This window comes from Zeus faber (assembly GCF_960531495.2).
Source record: "Zeus faber genome assembly, chromosome: 15".
NCBI classification, from domain to species: Eukaryota; Metazoa; Chordata; class Actinopteri; order Zeiformes; family Zeidae; genus Zeus; species Zeus faber.
In genome coordinates, this window is record NC_137194.1 from 23628285 (window position 1) to 23650554 (window position 22270).

Genomic DNA, 22270 nt, shown 5'->3' on the forward strand with positions numbered 1-22270 from the left:
ATTCACATTTTCCAAATTCAACATTTTAATTTTTTTTTAAGGGTATCTGTACTTGTATGTATTTTCTGTTTTACTTGAGGGTGACCTTGTGTGTACATTAGAATGAACATAAATGTAAATATAATAGGATATGTAGGTATTAGGGCGTCTGCTGGTATCGCACAGTTCGATTGATTCGTTTAAGACCTTTTGAAGCTAATTTGAACAAAGTTGGAGGTAGTTGCAAAGCATTGCCGGTTAGTATAAAAGATAAGAGCGACAGTATAATATCGTTTAGAGTAGTATAGCATCATATGTAGGTAGAAACAGGTGGGTTTTGTGAACTTCTGCTTCCTTTCGGTCCGATAGCGAGGTAACAGGGCGGTAGGCTAAGGTGAGAAATGACTTGTCAACAAAAGGAAAGACACAAATAAATCAACTAACGTGCTCATGCTGAAATCAAGACCCTATGCGTTTCAAGAATAAGGGCTATTTAAGGACTTCCAGGACACAAAACGTGACTTTTTAAGGACCTCCACACACGCTGACCACAACAGCGTCTGGCCTCACCTGCAGTGACGAACTGATTTACGGCGTTGTAAGGTAAACGTCAGGTGTCGTAAAAATATAGCTGAATTGTGATCAACACTTTCGAACAGTGGCTCCCGAGACACCTCCAGTAGGTTCTCTTTTTTTGTTTTGGATCCATAAAGTAGGGCTTGTCATCAATAAGTTGCAGTATTTATTGTTACACGAACGTTGTTGTTACACTAATCTCTGTCGCAATGTAGCTTGAATGTTATTCTCCCTAGTAAGTCGCTTTGGATAAAAGCGTCTGCTAAATGTAAATGTAAATGTAAATAAGTGCTTATGAAATATGACGCAACGTGGTTCAATTATTAAAGTATTTCTGATTCTGATTCAGATTCAATACATTCATCCTCTCACACAAATATGATCAATAAAGAGCGTCGAACGGTAAGTTGATAATATGTCGTTTAATTGAACAGTTCTTGTTTTATTAAGATGACGCACACGTTGGTGCTAAATAGGGTGCTTGGTTGGAGTATACCAACGACATTTGACTGGTAAAAGTTGCATGTCTGAATTATCATGTTGGGGGGGGGGTTTTGTCGAAAAACATTGCTCCCTCTGGAGAAATTGTGCAGTGTCCTGATGTAAAATGATGCAATTTGTTTTGCTAATGTTGATGGGTCATCACCGCTAAACCCCATTTCTTTTGACTTACCACGTGACACCACGTCACGTTGTTGCGTCTCAGCCGGCGCTGTGGCTGCACACCATGTCCGAACAGGTCACGGCAGAGACTGTGGGAGCAGCTGGCCCCCAGGGATCTCTCTGTCTCGCTCTCCCCTTCCTTTCCCCATCTCTCCCTCACCCTCTCTCTCCCGGAAAAGACCCCTGTCTTTCTTTCTTTTTCTCTTCTTTTTCACTCCCCTCTTCCCCTCTCCCTCAAAACGTTGCACCAGTACTTAATAAATACTCCTCTTCAAATCACTGTCTTGGTCTCCTCGTTCCAGCCGTCCATTCCACATTAAGATTAACCGTCAGTCTTAAACAACGAGGAAATGCCGAAATAAAATAAAAACATGTGACTATACAGGGCTACTATTACTAGGTATGAAATGCATCCATGGCACTGAAGGGTCATCTGTTTTATTCACTATCCCAGAAAAAAAATGCATGGGTCTACCCTAGAATCCATCAAACCTTGCTCCCTCTCACACTTAAGTCAATGTGATCACTGAAAAAATGGATTAGCAGTTCCAATCACTGGCCACTGTTAATTGATTGACATGATTAGGTTCCCTTTGTGCACTTTTCAGCGGCTGGTCTACTCCCCCAACACACACACACATTTCATCTGCAAAACTTTGTCTGATATTCTCCTTAAATCCGTGTAACTCATAAATGTATAATTTATTGAGATTACACGTCAGCTTTAAAAGAAACAGCAGGAGAAAAAAATGACAAGACAAAATAAACGAGGGAAAGAAAAAAGGCAAGATTAATGTTCTAAAAGTTACAAAGCCAAAAACCTAATGAGCCATCAACATATGCAGGAGTTTGGCGTTCAGTGATCACATGGTAAGAAATTTCAAAGACAAAAGTCAGGCTACAAATTCACATTTAAAACGGTCTTTTTTCTTTCCTTTTTTTTTTTGCTCACAACGGTACAAAAAATAACATAGGCTACTAGAATGGAGTTGTATTATGTTTGGGACAGCACACACAATATTTCTTCTTACATCACTTTTGGAAGAAAAGCCTTTCATAGTGCCTCCACCAAAAGTACACTGTGGCCGTTTGAACCAACAGAGCCCAAATGAGTTTCTTGTTATTTAAAAGAGAAGAGTAACGTGACAAATAAGTAGGCAAACATAATGAAAGCCGTCGACAATGTGTCCCACGTCTTATAAAACATTGAATATGTACCAAAAAAATGACAATTAATATGTACATCCCTGAAATAAACTGCAAACTCAAAACAAATGAAAAAATGACAACATTCTGTGTGCTAACCACAAGCATAGTGCTGGGGGGGGGGTTGATTCCTCACGGTGGCATCACCCGGCTGATCTCAATTCACAGTTGTAAATTCATTTTTATTTAACACAATCTTGTTCTCCCTCTCACCCTCTCACATGAACACTATTCATTTCATTTTGTTATAAAGAGTGGAAAAAGCTGATTTATTAATTCATTATTCTATTAGAATATAGAATTTCTTAATAAATCCGATGGCTTACAAATTTAACCACAGTCCTATCAGACAAAATACTAGTGTTTTCATAGTAGTTTCATCGGGGGCAGATAACTGCAGTTACATACATAGTGAAATGCCCCATGGCAGTTTGGCCAATTGCTTTGCGATTCCATTAGTTAACCTATATTTACAGCACAATTATTCAGGGCCGAGTGATAACGAAAGAAAAAAAATCATTATCACAATAACCGTAGTGAAATTTACACAGTGGGCCTTTTGATACAATATCTGCTCATGAATTTAAAAACCTTTGCTTAAGAATCCAACTGCAGTTCAATACGTTGAACTGGATGGTAATGTAGTAAGTATAATCTCAGATTAAAATCAAATATAACTCACTCTGATATTTCAGACCTCATATTGTGAGAAAATTCAAGGTAATATCTTCCTGTCGCTATTAATTCAGACAAGAAAATTGAGTATCATGATATGGCGATACCTCTGAAGCGATAATATAGATTTATCGCCCAGCCCTATGATTATTAATCCGCTGTCACAGCCTTAAATCACGTCTTTCCTTCCCGTCTCACATTCCTGGATTAACCACATGGTGGAATCATTAAGGTATATTACAAAACACTTCTACAATCAAAGGCATGAGTAGAATAGGGAAACAACCGAATTTAGAACTCGTAGTCGTCGTCGGCCATGTCGATCGCCCAGGCAAACTTCTCCCGCTGGGTTTTGTTGTAGATCTTCTCGATGGGAATGCTGTACTTCTTGCACCTGGACAGGAGAGGGAGGGGAATATTGATCCTGCAAATTGTCCGGCAAACTTTTTTTTTTTTTTTCCCCTCGTATTTTCTTCTGAATGTTTTATTTTAAGTAAAATTCTACATTTCATACTTTACCTCAAAAATAAGAGTCAAAATCTAACTTCATTCATACATGAGACCAGGGTCGTTGAATAGAGTCAAGATAGACCTGTACTCCATGTCACCCTCTCTCAGGCTCACCCTACTCAGCCGATCTGCCCTAATCTCTTTTGAGATCAGACAGCACATGATAGCGTTTTTGTTTAAAATCTTCATGTTCTTGATGGAGATGCACTTTGTATTTATGAGCAAGTGGAGGTTATGTCGTTCAACATTTCCCAGCAGTCAGATTTCAAGCAATTTCTGTGAGTGACAGAGGTATGGAACATTTTTACAGACTGTTTAATTTTTAAGGATTTACTGGCATGATTGAACTTTCCCTGAATCTCAGCAAATTGACAGATGTCTGGCAACCCTGTGCAACCATTAAACCCAGAATGAACAGGGGTGCCTGGTCAAACAATGTTACCTGGATCAACAGGTAATGACCTCTCAATGTTTCCCTCTCAACTCTTTTACATGGATGCACACACATTGAACTGCAGTGCATGCCAGGTTCCCATGCCCCACCCAGGCAGGGGGGGACCCTGTCCCTTATGTCTTGCGCCCAGGCAAAACACAGAGCATTCCTGTATCCATTGTGCATGAAGAGGGGGCTCTCCATAAATAGCTGTGGGCCATGGGTGAGGGAGGGCGGACCGCCGTTCCACCATTCTGTGGCCCGGCCTCCCCTTCGGCCACAGACACCTCCTCGCTTTGCCTTTCCACATGGAGGAAGGACCGCTGTATGTGGACGCTCCCCAGCTTCAGAAACAAACCCTATTGTTTTTCAAACTCGCACACTTTCCTCCTCTTATTTTCTTCTGCAGCGGTTAGCTCTTTTGTCTCCGCCGCTCATTTTCCCACAATGCAAGAGCATTTCCTGCTTTTCTGTCACTGAAGGTGTACTGCTTACTCCCTTCTTAACCTACCAACCCACACACACACACACACACACACACACCCACACCCACACCCACACACACACACACACATACAATTAAGCAAATAAAACTTGGTCTTGGTATAAAATTAACAGCACAATAAAGACGTGTGGAGCTCCACTGATGTGGGGGCGTAAACTTTGTTCCTCCAGTTACTGGACAATATCAGAGGCCACTAGGCACAACTTGTGCATATAACTCAAATACCATGCTACGGAGATGCGTGGGTCCAGGTAGTTGAGCTTGGACGTGCCCAGAGCAATTTGCTTGTTCTCCTCTCTGTCCGTCGCCAGCACCTGCAGCTTCATCAGCTGCTCCTCTATCCTCTGAACCGCCTTGCGCTTTACCTCCACAGTCCTGAGAGCGAAAGAAAGTCAGTCAGTTTAGTCAAATATCTCTCCCTTCAGACAGAGGCAGGAGTATGTTTATGGATGAGGAGACAGACACAGCTAAAGGAGGATAGTTTGACTGATAATCCTGATTGGCCAGGGGTGCTGAGGAGCTCTTACTTTTTGCTCTTGTCATCATGAGACGCCTTGTGATCTGCCTTGGCTGTCTTTAACTGCTTCCTGGCAGTGGATAGTTGCTTCTGTTTGTCATCAATCTGCAATTGCCAAAAACACTCAAGTCAACCTGGGTACTGTGTTATAGATCAGGTGTACAATACACTATATCAATCAATCAAATTTAACATTTTGCACATTAAAATGCAATTCAACGTTCTTTATATAAAATAACATGCAAAAAAGGGGAATATTCGAAATAATAGCAGTAGTAACAAAAACAGCATATTAATAAAATATAAATGTTCAAAACAAATAAAAAATGAATAATGAAAAATGCATAAAACTAAGAGCAGTAGTAACAACACAACAGCATAGCCTACTTTCAAAACGTTAAAGAATTAAGCTGTGGTTCAGCACATACTGTATGTACGTACATACGTTATCATTCTTAAAATAAATCCCTAAATCTTCTATTTCAGATCCGAATGTGAGTTATTATGAAACACGGTATAACGATATATTTAAAAAGTTTGACAATAGGAATATGAATCCTGAAATTCTCATCTCATTTGACACCGTTGCAGTATTATATTGGGACGATAAACTTGAGTATCTATTTATAGCCCAGCTCTATGTGGAGATACTCCCAACACAAATATAAAAGAGTGAACATCAGGGTAAAATGCCGCGCCACGGGGGTTTACCTTGGTCTGCAGGGTCTGCATGGACTTTTCAAATGTCTTTGGTGGAGCTCTCTGGTGGTTACAGAGGATGGCTACGGCCCGGTTGGCTCGGTTGTAGGAGAGGATCTTAGCTGGGTCGCTGTCGTCCGCTTTGAACGGAAAATTTGTGTTTTTATGATTTTAATAAAATATATCTTGTGTATGCAATGAAATAAAACTGGGAAAAAAATGTAGTGGGGCCTACCTGAACAAGGTAGAACAAGTGTAACCTTGTCCAAATTGTCTATTTTATGAATCCTTATTTAAACTCTTGCCTGTCTGAGAAGCTATTGTCACTTACGACAGGTAAGCTCCTTCAGTTGCTGCTGCAGGGTGATGGAGGCATTGTAGGTACGGAACACCTTAGCCGTCAGGCCATCCATCAGCTCCTGTAAGTGCTTGTTCAAGATAGAAGTCTGCAGGACGGGAAGCGAAGACGTAAAGAAGTGAAGGATGAGAAGAGACCACCTTCTTCCGGCAGCGGAAGAAGGTGGATACAAAAGCAAACATATAGACATTAAGATGGCTGACAGAAGTGTGTGTGTGTGTGTGTGTGTGTGTGTGTGTGTGTGTGTGTGTGTGTGCGTTCCATCTTACGTTAAGCCTGTCAAAGAGATCATCCTCCGGCTGCTTGTTTTCCAGGAACAGCTGAAGGTTTTTGAAGACCTGATAATAAATCATCAATGATTAAATTAAACATTCAGCTGGCTGAGTTTCACACCATGATATACTGAAGAGCGTGGGTGTTCCACACTGCACCTTCATATATCTGCCAGCTGGGGGTGCTATCTCATTCCTTTTGAGGAGAGAAAGTGCAGGTGTTTTCCTGCTGGTGTGTGCTTCTGTGTGCACAGATGAGTGTGTGCAAAAGGGGAAAAGGGGCGGAAAGAGCCTGGCTAGGTGTGGAGTAAATAGTTGTGTCTTAAAGAGGAAACAGGAAGGTGTGTGTGTGTGTGTGTGTGTGTGTGTGTCTGTGTATATGTGAGTGTGTGCCAGTAAAGGCAGGAAACAGAACACCCCCTGCGGCAGAGTTGACGGAAAGCCTTTACACTCTGATCACCTGTCTGTAAAAACATCCTTCCGATACACACACACACACACACACACACAGACACACACACACACACACACACACACACACACACACACACACACACACACACACACACACACACACACACACACACACACACTTCACACCCACAGTGTACCTCTTTGAACCTTATTAGCAAGTCCACATGTGTCAAGTAGATCATTAACACTACACTCATTTGTAGAAACATAACTTTACTTTTCAGTGCCTTATTAATCCCACGCTTAAAGGAAAACCGTCGTATATTTTTTAAACAATCATTGGGATCGATCATTGGGAGTCAGTGATTGGCATCGGAATATTTTAAAATTGATCCAGATAATAGTATCTGGACACTGGGGCAGTGGTGGTCACCAAAGAACGGGACAGCACAATGATTGCGATTGCCCCATTGTACAACCTATTACAGCTGTCAGTACCGGAGGGATGGTTTAGGTTAAGAAAATAACAGAGTTCTCATTTAATCTCCAATTCTCAGCCTCAAATGTTCTCCACTCCATCCGCCCTCTTCCCTATCCTTTCTTTCTCCCACCCCAACCTCCCTCAGAGCGGTAGCTTTTCACCGCACTCTTGCTCACCCTCTTCTCCACTGGGATTTTGTTGTAGTAGCGAATAGAGTCCTTTCCCAGGAAGTCAAACTCCACCACGTACTCCTGGTCGTCCAACTTTGGGTACAGTTTGATGTGCTCCACTCTCAGGGAGCAGCAGCCGACCGTGTCCGCCGTCTCTCCCTCCTCTTTCTCGTTTCCGGCCCTCAGCGCCAGCTGCAGGTAAGACAAACAGCCTGAGCACCAGTAGGAATTAAAGAGGCTAATAGCTTGAGGGGTGGGATAAGAGATTTTGATGAATGGGTGGTTTCATCTCCACTAGCGTCTGTTATTGAAACGTATTTTATTCACAATATAGTTCAAAGAAAGTACTGACAGATTATTGTTTTATAGATAATTTTTATTGATGGGAAATTATACCGTGACCGCCGAATTCGCGGTCCATAATGCCAGTTAAGTCCAGTTATTCAGTACTATACTATGTAAACTTAATCGTCAAAAATTTATATATTTTTTAACAAGCAATTAATATGTAGAGTCACCGGATAGAGGAAAGGTCATGTTTTCTTTTTGCATGAAAGGTTTAAAGAATATCCCAGTCTTAGGCACTGTAATATTCTCTATAGTTTTATGAAGTACAGGAAGTGGCACCCCTCGGAGTGCGATGACGGTGCTGTTCTGCTCACCTTGTCGATAAAGTAGAGTGCCACCGCTCTCTGTCTGATCCTCATCTCTTTGGATTTCCAGTCGTCTCTGTACTGCGCACGGAGGCGATCCACGCACTTCTTCAGCCGCCGCGCCGTCTCGTACTTCTGCCAGTCCTTCTCACCCTGCACGCAGAGAAACCCAGACAGGGAAACTGAAATTCCCAGGAACAACAAACCGCACACCGTGGACCGTTGAGATTTAGGAAGCGGAATGTTGTTATTCTAATAATTTTCAGTGAGTGGATCCGGGTTACCTTGATCCTGGAGCTGGGATTCAACATGATGTACTTGATCGAACCCTGAATGTTCTCCGTCCATGACACCAGCCAGGTCACTTTGTTGTCATGACGAACCTCCTTCCACCGCCTACCCGCAGGGGGCTTCGGCTGCTTGGAGTCCCTGGGGTGAATGAAGGAGTAGGGGGGGACTCTGCTTTGGTATGGAACACGTTTACAACCTCTATTACTATTTTCGGGTACTAGACAATAGCGGCTACAGAAATATCGTAGTAAAACAAAAGCCACTGAGGAGCAGTTAGTGCAGGCCTATGTTTCCCCTCGAGCTCCTGTTATTGTTTCTGCAATAACAACAAAGTGTACTCGACAGGCCACACCGACAGGAAGACTACTTTGACACAGTGCGGGGCATGTGCGCGTGTGTGTTTTTACATGTGTGGGTCGTCCCAAATAAAGGTACATGCAACATACATTGTTTGCATATTTAAAAGATTATTACAGAATTATAACAATTTGCCCTATTGCACACACCTAAAATCCCACACAGTAAATCATTAAAAACAATTATTTAAATCTACTTCGATTAAATCGCAACTGATGAGCTTACAGGAAAACAAACAGAATGAATACTGCTCCACTAAAAGTACGTTCCACATGTCTTGACATTCAAACACTGGACATATTCATGTCACTGCACACATAAAACTGGATGGAGACCCCTTGTGGACGGGACACAGAACCATCCAGTGCCTTGAAACACTGGTCGGGAAATGCAGAGCAACTGCGTCTTTTTCATGTTGCAGCATTTGCGACGCCGAGATCACCCACTTGCTGCAGTTGATGATGATGTCCTCCGATCGGATGCGCCGTTTGAGCATTCCCATCTTGGGATGGTCGCCCCGTCCCCTGAACAGGCCTGGGGGCTCGATGCGGAAGTTACCGATCCTCTCCTTGTGGTTGTCCATGATGCAGAAGCCGTACTCCTGCAGGATCCTCTCGTTCTCCTCTTTGATTTTCTGAAACAGCGTTCAAAGGCAAAAACAAAAACAAACATAGTCGACAGGCTGTAATGGGAAAAATGCACAAAGTTTCTCGTGACGGCTCTACCAATTTCTCTTCTTTGGACATCTGCTTCCTGGCTTCGGACTGCGTCTTAAAGTACTCGTTCATCTCACTGAAGTTGCACTTGTTCAGGTCTGAGATCTTTGACTTCTCCTCCGACGTCATTTCCTGGGATCACAGAGCAGAGACGTGGTCGGGTTTGTGAGTCTTATTATGTGAGCGGATGCAAATAGTGCGTTAGGGGCCTCCTGCCCCCAAAAATGTTAGATCAGACCATCTTGAATCCTCTCACCTTCCTCCAATCCTTAAAGAAGTTCTTCCTGAAGATGTCCTTCGTTGTGTATTCATGATCTAACATCTTGGCAAAGAACGTGGCAACCTCCTCAGCAGGCGCGCCCAGTTTCATAACCTTACCTACAAATAAAATAGAGATGGACAAATTAGATCACAATACATGTGTTTATATAATTGACAAGCCTGTCTCTGAACGCCGACTCTTCATTGCCTGTAAATACAGCAAAAAGGGTTACAGGGTTCATTTGTCCTCGTAGACCAAAAATAATCAAACTCTCAAAGTATTCTATTTGCTCTGCTTCTGATTCCACAGAAATGTGCTATTTCTCATATATTTTGTGAACTTGAAAAGACGGAAAACAAGAGGGGGGAAAAAAGAAAAAATCAGCAGAAATCTGAATGATTAATCGTGAGGTGTGATGCTTGCAAAAGAATCCTTTTTAAATCCACGCAACATGTCTACTTCCTTTTTTTGTTGTTGTTGTTTTTTTGGGGAAAGGAACACTGTATGATTCGAGTCCAATCAGAACATATTTACTGTTTCTTTGCACTTCGATTTACTTTGGTGAGGGCGAGCCAACAGGTCAGGATAAACTTAGAACCCTATACTTACCTATCATTATTAATTTGAATTATCATTTTGTTTGATCGGTTATTATTCCACCTCTGCATAGGAAACACTTGCATCTCAGTGTTTGGTAAAAAGGCAGATCAACTGAAGACATTTACTGCAATTCAAGGTTGTTCACTCACTGTTCAAATAGCTCATAGCACTCGAGAATCTTACACATTTCTCCTTGAACTGATCTGTGAATGTGTTCTGTGAATCTGGTTTTATTCAGTTCACATTTGAAATGTTCCGTGTGATTGGATAATTTGCTTATTACTGATATCCCAGAATTTTGGGATGTTGTATTGCACGTTTTCGTATTGCAATGCTGAAAAAAAAAACAATAATGCATTGTGCAGCCCTAATATATACAGGTATTACCTATTTTTTTTCTTTTTGAGAAGATTTTTGTAGACAGATTAAAAACTATTTATTTATTTTATTTTTATTTTGTATAATGTCATTAACAGTTGAACTCACCATCGTAGTAAAATTTTACATTGTTTGGTAGGGGCTCATAGGGAGGGGCGAAAACAGGACCTTTGTGTTCCAGGAAGCGCCACTTGGAGCCATCTGTGGATCTTTCCTCTTCCCACCTTGTCAGCGAAAGAAAAACAAACACAACGAACGAGAGAAGAAGAAGAAACAATGGTTACATCTTCTTCTTCTCCGGAGCTTCATCAAACAAGCAGACGAACTCTGGGTCACTGCAATTTTATTCACCATTTCCACTTCTCCTCTCCTTCCTTTTTGGACTTTTTTCCCTCCGTTCCCTTCTTGTCTTTCATCTTCTTTTTGGGCTTCACATCCTAAACAAGGGGGAGGGGAAAAAAAAACAATGTCGACTAAAATAGAGCGATCCTCCACCGACGGTGCAGAAGGACGCAGAATATTGACGTAGGGACACGAGATGTACCTCGAGGTCCTCTTCGTCGTCATATTCTTGTTTTCTCTTTTTGGCCTTTTTGTCGTTCTCCGTCTTGACTTTTTTGGGCTTGTAATCAAACCTATAAAAAAAAAAAGAAAAAAAAAAGAAACAACGACAACGAATGATTCACTCAGGTCTAATAATGGCACCGATAATGATGGTGTGGATTTGAAATGAACCGAGGGGTCACCCACTCTTCATCATCCCGCTCCCTCTTGGTGGTCTTGTTGTGTTTGGGCGAGGGGAAGTATCCATTATCCTCTTCGGGCTCACTCTTAATATCAGGAGGGCTCGTCTCTCTGAGGAGGATATCGAAGGAAACAAATATTGACACCGAACATGTCCAATAGTCGTAAATGCAATGTCACGATTATGAGCAGACCAGGACATTCGGGATTGATTTGTTTGTCCAATATCACTTGAATTAAACTCTTCATCAAGTCGTTATCTACCTTGCATATCCATTTTCTTTCTCCTTTTTAGTTTTGTCTATGTGGGATGATTTGATCTGGAAGAGAAATATCATGAATTAAGCATCTATTTTTTATTTAATTTTTTTCAAGACGAGCCGTGGAGGAGTCTGGCCGTCTCTCCGAAGATGACGCACCTTGTCCTCTCTCCTCTTCTTGTCCTTGTCTTTGTCCTTGTGTTTTTCCCTGTGTTTTTCTGCGCCGCCGTCACTGCGTTTCGGCTTCTCTCTGTCTTTCTCCTTCTCTTTGTCTCGCTGCTTCTTCTCGGAGTTCTCCCTGTGTTCGCTGGAACATGGAAGCCACGGCGGAGATCAGAGATCAGAGGTAAGAGGTTGGGGGTTGGCTGTGTTTAAATTCGGGTTCAGATTTCAGCTACACGTCCCTTCTGGGCAGCAATTTCAACTTGATAACACTAGATAATAATAATAATAATAGGTTGTTATTATCGTTTATTTGTGTTGCGCTTTTTGCAATAATATGCATTTCAGCGTGCTTCATATAGAAACAAAAACACAGGGTTAACTCAATCGGCAAGAAATTCACAATAAAATGCTTGGTTTAAGTGTGTGTGTGCAATAGGTAGTTACTTAAATTAGTATATTGCGGAGGCTAGACAAAGGCTGTTTTTTAATACCGCATAAATATTGATTGTGTAAGGAGTAAATCGTATACTATAGAGAAGTCAGAAATATATACAATATACAAAAAAAAGAGTTTAATATCTACTTTAAATTTCAAAATCATTCGCAGAGGTCACAAATAAGGATCTCATTATATTCTTGTGACTTCTTTATTTATTTAATTAAATTGAAATAATTCAGTGTAATTATTTATTATTAGAAATAGTAGATCTAAATCCTTGTTTCTTTATTAAAAACAAAAAAACTTCTAATTGACAGGACGTGTTATCCAGGCAAATCATATCCTTACCAACATCTTTTATAAGATGGTTGAGATGGGACCAAATACTATCAAATGGATGTAAAGGCATTCCGCCAAAAAGACGAGACCCACACACACACACAGATTTAGGTGTCTGTGCTTATGTACATGTTCCCATAAAAATGCTGATACTGTACATAGCCCAGATACCGACACAAATTGATGTTGTTTCATTGATTTTCCCTTTTATGATTTATGTTTTGTGTTATATTGGATTTGTTTCAACAGAAAAAATGACTCAAGTACTAAAAAGTACTATGGATAGGACACGAAAATGTTATCATGCACCCTATGGCTTAAAAGGCACAGTCATTCTTTTTGAAAGGTGCATGAAAGGTACTATAAAAATTAAGGTCATCAAAATGATGATGATGAATAAATCCTCATCATCGCCAAAGCCCCTTTCCCACTCGCACTGAAAGCCGTAAATCTATCTCTCGAGGTCGTATCGTTTCCGGGAACAGACTTGATGCCGAATGACTACCTACTGCCTTGCCCGGATATCTTTTATCTAGCAACAAAACAGATTCCTTTTGGGGAAGGGGCTGGATACAGCTGCAGTGGTCCTTGCAGTCTTCGGTGGCATAGACGTTCGCACCAAAATAACCCCGGTCTCGAAAAAACGATACATAACAAAAAGCGGTGTAATACCTGTTGCTGTGCTTGGATTTCTCCCTCTCCTTGTCTTTCTTGTGGTCTTTGTGTCGGTGCTCCTTGTCTTTGTGCTTGTCTTTATGCTTGTGAGTGTCTACAACAGAAACAGGAGAGGCCTGCTTGTGAAAAAAAGAGAGCACCAGAAGAACAAAAGAAAAGATGTGTAATCTGAGCTCTCAGCTTTTAGACACGGCTGCCAACAACAGAAAACACATTCCCCAAAGTTTGTGTGTGGCGTAATATAAAAAAGGTAAGTCAAAGGGAGTGAAATGATCCTGTCCCATAAAAGACAGAGTACTGTCACAGACACGCACTCCTCTCCACACCTACATGCACCTAAAAGTTATTATTTTTATAATTACATTTCAATATATTCACCTTTGAGACAACTACAGGGAAAGGGGGAATTGACTTTTGAAACGATCCACTTTAAAAAGAGGGACATTGTCTCACTCTCAGAGCCCAGTTTGTAGAATCAGTGTCAGCGTGTACAGAGAGCTTGCTTGTAAGCCTATGTATATTAACAGAAACAAAGAGAAAAAGATGCCCTCGAGTTCCTGCTTCACACCCGAAGATACAGTATTTGCTGCTGCAATCCAATTAGACCTCCGACTAGTTAAGGGGCCGGATTGGATGGAGTGGATGGAATCAAAGATGGAATCAAGTAAATTAAATGAAATCAAATATATATTTTACACTCAACCTCTTCTTACGTATCTGTGATAGTGTTAGTATTACGTATTTAACTTTCATAAATCTAGTTTCATTTTATAAATTATCAAATATCTTATCTCAACTAAATGTTGGTTGATTCATATGTGTCTATACTGAATACACACATGTTCTTTTATTAATATACTCACCGTATGTGAGTATATTAATAAAAAATAATTATTTCTGTTTTTTTCTTTTTCCCATGTGACCCCAGTAGTGTCAGACTCTCTAGTGTAAAAAAAATCTTTGCTGTATTCTACTTTATTCTGTATTATATTCTGGAAACATTAGGTAAGATTGCTTGGATTAACTAAGTATTGTGATTTAAAAAAAAAAATTTGCAATGTATTGTAAACATGTAGGGGACCGCATAAAATTGTCTCGTGGGTCGCATGTGGCCCCCGGGCCGGTCGTTTGAGGCCCCTGCTCCGGCGCCTGATTTAACAATGAATGTCTGTTTTTATGACTATGGTCTTTAAAAATTATGCAATTATGAGGCAATCAAACTCTAAAAGGGTTTTTAATTGTAATCCATAAGTTTATTGTGGTATAATAATAATAATAATAATAATCATAATCATAATCATAATCATAGTACATTTTTTTCAGAGAGCGCTTTTCAGGGCACTCAAAGACCCTTTACATAAGTTCAAATGATCATAGAAAGCAACTAAATATGACAGTGCTGGGTTATTAGGATTATAGGTTATTTCAATGCCCTGTGGCTCAGAGGGCACGTGGACTCGATCGCCACCCCGTGGCCTCCCGCTGTCATGGCGTTTGAATAACGGCTGATGTGGGATCGGCGTTGGAGACAAAAGCAGCATGGATCCGTCCCTACGAAGCCGGAGTCACAGGGGCCCTTCAGACCACTTTGACAGTTATGTCGGTCCAACATTTCCACAATGACAACGACTGCCCGTGTGACTGTGTGACTTAACTGATACGCGCACACACAGCCAATACTAGCACCCGTACCGCCGCAGCCTTCTAATTATCCCGTGCACAGAACATATTTCATATACATATGTATATATATATATATATATTCTGTATTTTTTGTGAAGATTTCGCTTTTTTTTTCAGCTGTTAAGCTTTTTTTTTTTAATACCAAATGTCTGCACACCAACGCCTCACCAAGACGGATCCCTTGTGTATAAACATGTACTTGGCCGTGGAAACAGAGATGTGGTTTTAATAGTGTAGCTTAACTTTGTCTGTTTTATTTTTTTATTTTTTGTAAAGTTAACACACGGCGTGTTGAGGGGAAACTGCAGGAAGTACAATTGAACAGCGTAACCATAACACCAAATTCCCCCGGTCGCGGCGCTGAGGCGAGGGGCCCGGCGGAGGCGACGCACCGCACTGCCGGCTCTCGCCCCTCACACCGCGGCGGACAGCCGGGCTCGCCGCTCGGCAAGACCCGGCCTTGGAGAGGATGGAGGATGGAGGATGGAAAAAAAAAAAAAAAAGAAAAAGGAAGAAGAAGGGGAAAAAAAAAAAAAAAAAAAAAAAAAAAAGAGAAAGAAAATGGCGCAGAGACTAAGTCCCCGGCCCCCGAATTCCGCCGCTTTCGGCTCCGCAATTAAGACACATGTGTCGCCCCGCGTCTCGCGTCCCCCCCCCCCCCCGGAACCGGGAACGCCGCGCGCTCCCCCCCGCCCGCCCCCCCCCGCGCCACCGCGAACCCCGCGCCGGACCGGAGCTGAGGCGGGCGCGCAGGTGCGACTGCGACGGGCTCCGTCGGAACAATAGCCGCAGGAAGAGTGGAGCAGCCGGGACTCGGGTCTCCGGGACGCCATTTCTGTCCTCTGTCAACAGTACACCACGGGTCACGGTTTTCGGGCTGTGAGGCGGACATAACGCAGTGGTGTGAATGGAGGTGGGCGCTGCGGGACCTACCGCTTGCTTTACATCCAGAATTGATCTGAAATTGGGGAAAAACACACGCGTTAAATAATTGTAATTTATAAATGCCGGTAGCTTGGGTTTTTCTTAAGTTTTATTGCGGCGAGAAAATCATTTGTGAGCCGATCACTTCACCGGCTCCGACTGTAATGACAAAAAAAGAAATCGAATGCAACTTATTCATCCATTATTTGATATTATCCCGTTATTATAATTACCAGCCAATCGTGACAATAACGACCAAGAAATGAATGACGTGACACACTCGAAGGGAGGAAAAAAAAAAAAAACAAGACAATTGCCAAAGCGCTACCTGAGAGTCTTTATGTCTCTGGTCTCCGCTCATCGTGAAGTTACGTTTCAAAGGAAATAACGGGAGCGACGCTGACACAACACAGCCCTGACGGACCGTGGAATGGAGTCCCGGTATTCAGCCAATGCGCATGCGCAAAATCAATTGGCATCATGAGAAGACACTGTGGGGTCCCTCCCTGACAAGAACATTTGAAAAAAAAAAAAAAGAGAGAGAGAGAAAAACTGCATAGTGGTCAACTGGCTCTTTAATCGTCTCGTAGACTCCGAGGGTTTGATTGATGACAATTATGCCAAAAATATGCGGCTTCAAGGCGACAATTTATGGGTAATTACATACCCTGGCTCCTAGACTCCACTAGAATGGTTTCCATTTGATCAATAATCTGTAGTTCAACAACCCGAAAAATAAAACAGACGTAAAATACAAGAGAGTTCCACGAGACAAAAGCAGTAGAAAATTTAATTAACTTTTACAACAGTATTATACAATCATGACGAGCTCTATCATCAGTCTTCACATGATTAATCCAGCATTTAAAAAAACAAACGACAAAACTATTCACACAACCTCATAAGAGCACATTCTTACAGCCTCACATAATAGCAGGGACAAAACAATGATAGAATTATTTTAAAACAACTATCTGTACATGTACAGATAATAATTCACGATTCACAAAGAAAAATACAAAATAAAAACAAATTTACAGTACAGTTCACAGGTTGCCACAACTGTAGACAGGCCTATTTAGACTTCCTTCGTTTGGCCTGGGTGGGACTGGCCCCAGCTTCTGTGAATAGAGAGAGATGCTCTGTAAGGAACATATGGGAGCGAAAAAAACACACAAAAAAAAACAACTGAGCAAATCAACTGTTTTTCTCAATTCTAGAACAACAGATTAGTGGCGGAAGACCAAGCAACAGAAGCAGTTTAATGGTAACAAATCTGTGCAATCAAATTGTCTTTGCAAAAACTTAAATTTATTTATTTTCAAATAAATAACATTTACTGTTATTTACCTTTCATATATTCACTCAACTGGATTGTTTAAACTCTCAGCCAGAAAATGGTCCATGCATTTTCAATGGCTTCTTTTATTCATCCCTTTTCCAATGGTGTTAAATAAAAATGATAGCGATATTGTATATTGCTTTCATCCAAAAAAATAAATAAATACCAGGACAGAAACTGACACACACACACACACCTTTTGCAGCAGCACTGGTTCCAGGCCTGGATGATCTCTTCCTCATACCGCTGTCTGCTACAGGTTCATCGTCCACCTCCTTCTCTGCCCTGGAACTTCGCCTGCTGGGGCCCTTGGGCTTCTCCACAGCAACTCTGGGAGCAGAAGACAGGGCGACACAAAAGGTGGGGAAGAGACAGGGACGCGTTACGGACGAGGCAGCAGCATCAGTAACTCTGCTCTACTCAGAGAGGGGGGAAAAAAAAATAACACATGGGACTCAGCTGTTTTTCCTCTTCTACCACAGATACTGTCCGTCTTCATCCCGACAGCATCCACTACGTAAAAAAGGTCGACATGGTCACTGCTTGTGTCTTGGCAGCGCAAATACGTGTTAAATACATACCTTGGGACTAAGTTGATGGGCGTCTTTCTTTTCTTTGCCCATCTGTGATAGAAGTGGAAAAACAGCAGTAAACTAAAAGACTGTGGTGCTGACAAAACTTTGTTATACTTTCCGACCATAATTTGAAAATCCCACCTTGAAAAGAAAAATATGGAAAGGGCCCTGAGTATTAAAGTCCTCTGGAGAGGTAGCTTTGCTTAGTTTGTGGAGTGCTAGACTTTGTTGTATCTTCCGACATGCATTAGTATTTTTATAATGTATAATGCATGCTTAGCATACATACCAAGTGCTGAGGCAATGTGGCTCATTGTTTTCGCCATGTACCCCCTTGGCCAACCAAATGAACTCCCTGAGTTTCAGTAGAGTTAGAAATGTCTAAGCATTGCTCAGTTCACGAGCATTGTACTTAAGACGTGGCCAACTTTTCAGAGATCAACATTATGGTATACCTTATGAAACCCCAGCAGCAGGAAGCGACACATCGTTCATAAGCAGTACATCATCACAAAGAATAAATGGTAAACATTTATCAAGCGCCTTACCCTTGCTCTGAAATGTTCAAGACCTCATCAACTGCTGAGGAGAAAAAATAAAGCACATTTCAGTGTCTACATTAGTTGCTACATTCAGAAGAGTGACGAAAATAACATTAAAAAAAAAAAAAAAAAAGGCCTTGTGTACTAAAATAAGGGTCAATACTCACTTGTCTTCTCACTGGTAATAGGCTCCTGTGACTGAGGACCTTGCTGAATGAGTGCTAGGGAAAAGGAGGAAGACAATTTAGCACGTAATATTACATAAAAACCATGCCAGGGAGGCGAGTTATGATGGAATAAAGGAACATGTTGTTTCTGTACATTTACCTAGGGTTGCCTGACTGACATCAGCAGGAACTGGGGCTGCCTGTACAAGAGGCACCATGGCTGGAGTGTCAGACTGGGCCGGTGCCTCTCCATTAGGTTTAAGAACTGGGGATGATGGGACTTTGGGAACCTCTGCAGCAGGCCCAGGGATGGCAAGAATAGGAACTATGGATTGGGAGGGACTTTGTACAGGAGCAGATGTGGAGAGAGAGGTAGCACAAGAGGCAATAGTCGAAGTAGCAGTAACGATAGGAGATTGTGTGATTTTAGCTGTGGCTTGGGTTAAGACAGAGGATAGAGCAGGAATTGAAGCCTGGGTTGCACACTGAGCAGGGACAGCAATGTGGGCAGAAGCTTGGTTTGGGGTTGGAGAGGACACTGGAGGTGGTGGAGTGGTATTTTTTGGAGCAGCTGCAGTGGTCTGGCCTGTTTGTGCATCAACCTGACTAGCTGGGCTTGCAGAAGTAGGAAGGGAAACTTGAAGGGAGACTGTCCCACTGCCAGGCTGTGCAGGCCTGTTTTCTGGGCCTTTCTGTTGGTCCGATGTACTGGGCACGGCCACAGCACTCTGCACAGGCTTGCTTATAACCTGGGCAGTGACGATGGGAGGCATGGGGCTCTTCCTCATAGTGGCTGTGGTTCCAGGGCTAGAGCACATAGGTAAGGAAGATAGGGGTTGCTGAAAAGCAGACGATGCTGAGGAAGTAGGGCTGAGAACGGAAAGTGGCTGACTGAGCGGGGGACTGGATTTCTGGGCAGAGACTACCTCACCGAGATTTTCTGTTTTAAAAGTCCCCATGCTGCTCTGTTGCTGGACAGGGAGTGCAACACCTGGGGCTGTTGAGGACATGCTAGTTGCTAACTGGACCTGCCCAACAAATGTTCTGGTGGGTTGAGTGCTAGTTATATTAGTTCCAGAGGGCTGGGTGGAGCCTGGGGTCGAAGAGAGTTTAATGTTTGTAGTGGACACTTGGATAGGTCCTACCATAGTAACTGGCTGCGTAACCACTGTTGTGTTGGGAGCCACAGATCCACCGGGAACCTGGAAAATAGGATTGATAAATACAGGATTGGTAGTGATGAACTGAGGTGGGCGAGAGATGGGGGTTTGCTGTCGAACATCCTGTGGTCTGATGTTTTTGTTAGGGACAGCCACCACAGTGGCAACCATGCCAGATGAAGCCTGGGAGGTGGGGGCGGAAGTTATAGGGTTAGAAGTGACAAAAACAGTAATTTGGCTGGGGGAAATGGTGCTAGATGAGGCAGGGATCTGTATGACTGAGTGAACACTAGTTGCAGTTTTGGGGCTTGGGTTCGGCTTTGAGCTGACAGAGTTGGGGTTAAAATTGGAACATGAGGATGGTGCTGGACTGCTGGTGCAGGTAGAAACAGAGTTGGGAGTTACACCGAGGGTGGATTTAGTGTTTTGGTGGATAGCAGGTCTATGGGTAACTGTTGGGATTATATTTTGATTGGGGTTGCCACCTGGACTGGAGATAGGGTTATTGTTAAGGCTTGGGGTGACATTGGGGTTGACGTTAGTGTTAGGGTTGACGTTAGGACTTGCAACAGACTGCAAGTTAGGACTGCTGGTGGGAATGGGGACAACAGGTTTAGGCTTAGCAGTTTCAACCCGACCCGCAGCTGCAACAACAGGGCATGGAATGTCTGAGCTCTTAGAAATACTGGGGTGTCTCTCTGGATCTAAAGTAGGCTTGGGGCTTTCCATTCCTGCCATATCCCTAACAGAAGCATTTTGTACAGGCCTCAGAGGCATGCTTGGGGCATTTGTGTTATCTAGCAACTGATTGAGAGAAGTTGGTGCTTCTCTTGATGTAGGTAATGCCTCTTTAACAGAGTCCTGCAGGGGTGTTGGGTGAATAGTCTGCCTATCAACTGTGACAGCTTGCAGTTCCAGTCCAGGTTTAGCCTCTTGGGGCATGGTAACCCGAGGACTAGCCATTCTGGGAGCTGATAACTCTCTTGGTGGCTGGATCTGGGACACTTGTGGCTGGGAAACCTGTCGCTGCTCTACAGAAACGTTTCCTTGACCTTCCCTGGTTCCCTCAGCAGTGCTACCCTGCAAGCCAAGAAAGGAGCTCTGAGTCTGCTGAGCATCCACTGACGCTGGACTTGGAGCCACTGAGGTGGGGCTAAGTATCATGGTCTGCCCCTGAGGGTTGATCATCTGCTGTTGGTTGGGAGGGCAGGAGAGGGCCATCTTTGCCCCCTTCTGCCTCCCTGGACTCGGAGTGGCAGATTTCCGACTAGATGCTGGACTGGATCTGCGACTGTTGCTAGGACTAGCCCTCTTGCCCTGCACGCCAGATGACTTGTCCTGTTTACCTCCTGCACCTGCTACTCCAATTGCAGTGGGAAAAGATTGCTGTCCGTTGTTAGTGTTGTTTCCTGAGCCGCCTCCGTTGTTGTTGGTGCTGCCCGGTAGATTTAAGCTAGGAGGGGCCTGCCCTATGGCTTTCAGAGTAGTGGGGTTAAGACCCTGCTGGTCAAAGCCCCTATTGAGATTGGGTTGCCTAGGAGGCAGGGGAATGTTGATTTTTGGGGGAAACAGTCCTGCAATGGAAGCATTAAGCCGCTCAGGGGAGAGGTTGATTTCTGAAGGCTCTGTGCTGGGTGGACGATTAGTTGGAGTGAGGGGATGATGATACGGCCTTGGGCTTGCCCGGTTTGGGGTTTTCGGTCTGGAGCTCTGGGAGGTGGTCGGGACATTAGGGAAGTGAAGGCCAGGCATAGGGCCGCTTTGTTGAGGCTGTGGTGGTAACTGCTGTTGGGGACTGGCTCCAGGATGCTGGGGCATGGGTGACGGACCAGGGCCTTGTTTCATCATGTGAGCATTGGGTCCTTGATTTCCCATCATCTGTTGGACCCCATTGCCAGGTTGCATCCCAATCTCAGAGCCTCCAGGCCTATCCTGTATAGTATGGGCCCCACCAGGAGCCTCCTCAGTTGCTGTCCCTTGGGAACCCGGTCCTACATCCGGATGGGACATTCTTCGTGTTCCCCCAGAAAGCTAGAAACAAGGTGTAACGATATGAAAGCACACAAAATATGAATTATATGTTCCAAGATTACGATATCAACACTGTAAACATCTTAAAAGCAGGCCCTTACCTGTGAGTTGACAGCATGGGGCATCCCTCTAGCTTTGTCAGGAGACGGAGGTACTCCACCATGACCCTGCAGATTAATCATAACAGGCATACTTCCTTGTTGGGAAACTGGCATTCTGTGGGGCTCCCCTTGGTTGACCATGCCTCTAGGGGGCATTTGACCTCCAGGAGGAATGGACATGCGGTTCTTAGCCTGTTCCTGTTGCATCTTCAACATCATCATCATCTGCTGCTGCTGCTGCTGCTGCTGCTGCTGCTGCTGTTGTTGTTGTTGTTGCTGAAATGCGGTGGACATAAAATAGCACACAGTTGTTCATCATTGTTCATATTTTGTTTAGTAACAGAACAGTTTCGGAATTAAGGGTCACCTGTTGTTGTTGAAGGTGTGGTTGCTGAGCTTGCTGCTGCT

At 43.2% G+C, this 22270-nt stretch overlaps 2 protein-coding genes across 7 annotated transcripts in view; both read right to left on the minus strand.

Annotated features, from left to right (window-relative positions):
* Positions 1-3197: 3197 nt before the first annotated feature.
* On the minus strand, positions 3198-16358 carry top1b (DNA topoisomerase Ib). Its single transcript, XM_080015594.1, has 21 exons — positions 16273-16358; positions 15954-15978; positions 13335-13431; positions 11879-12026; positions 11724-11779; positions 11466-11570; positions 11260-11350; positions 11067-11152; positions 10824-10939; positions 9732-9853; positions 9485-9607; positions 9206-9393; positions 8396-8540; positions 8121-8264; positions 7465-7650; positions 6391-6459; positions 6095-6209; positions 5776-5903; positions 5075-5169; positions 4773-4922; positions 3198-3493 (listed from the first exon to the last, which is right to left on the minus strand). The coding sequence occupies exons 1-21, from the start codon at positions 16303-16305 to the stop codon at positions 3391-3393; spliced, it is 2325 nt and encodes a 774-aa protein (XP_079871720.1). The 5' UTR covers positions 16306-16358; the 3' UTR covers positions 3198-3390.
* A 362-nt stretch (positions 16359-16720) lies between these two features.
* ncoa6 (nuclear receptor coactivator 6) overlaps positions 16721-22270 on the minus strand; it is a 15163-nt gene continuing 9613 nt past the window's right edge. For 2 of the 6 annotated variants that reach the window (XM_080015591.1, XM_080015589.1), the window contains exons 10-17: positions 22230-22270; positions 21863-22138; positions 18731-21761; positions 18571-18624; positions 18410-18443; positions 17868-17909; positions 17483-17616; positions 16721-17065 (exon numbers count right to left, since the gene is read on the minus strand). The exon at positions 22230-22270 is cut by the window's right edge and continues 324 nt beyond it. In XM_080015591.1, the coding sequence (XP_079871717.1) occupies positions 17019-17065; positions 17483-17616; positions 17868-17909; positions 18410-18443; positions 18571-18624; positions 18731-21761; positions 21863-22138; positions 22230-22270 (3659 nt within the window). In that variant the 3' untranslated portion in view covers positions 16721-17018. Of the gene's footprint in view, positions 17066-17482; positions 17910-18409; positions 18444-18570; positions 18625-18730; positions 21762-21862; positions 22139-22229 lie in introns of those variants that run through there. The other 4 variants (XM_080015588.1, XM_080015586.1, XM_080015590.1 and 1 more) reach the window with 3 other exon arrangements.

Excerpts from the sequence above, each read along its gene's own strand:
- top1b (XM_080015594.1), bottom strand. The coding sequence starts at position 16,305 with ATGAGCGGAGACCAGAGACATAAAGACTCTCAG. Across the intron at positions 11,351-11,465 it reads AGGGAGCGGGATGATGAAGA|GTTTGATTACAAGCCCAAAA; the intron begins GTGGGTGACCCC and ends TTTTTTTTATAG. Across the intron at positions 5,904-6,094 it reads ACTGAAGGAGCTTACCTGTC|CGGACGACAGCGACCCAGCT; the intron begins GTAAGTGACAAT and ends TTCCGTTCAAAG.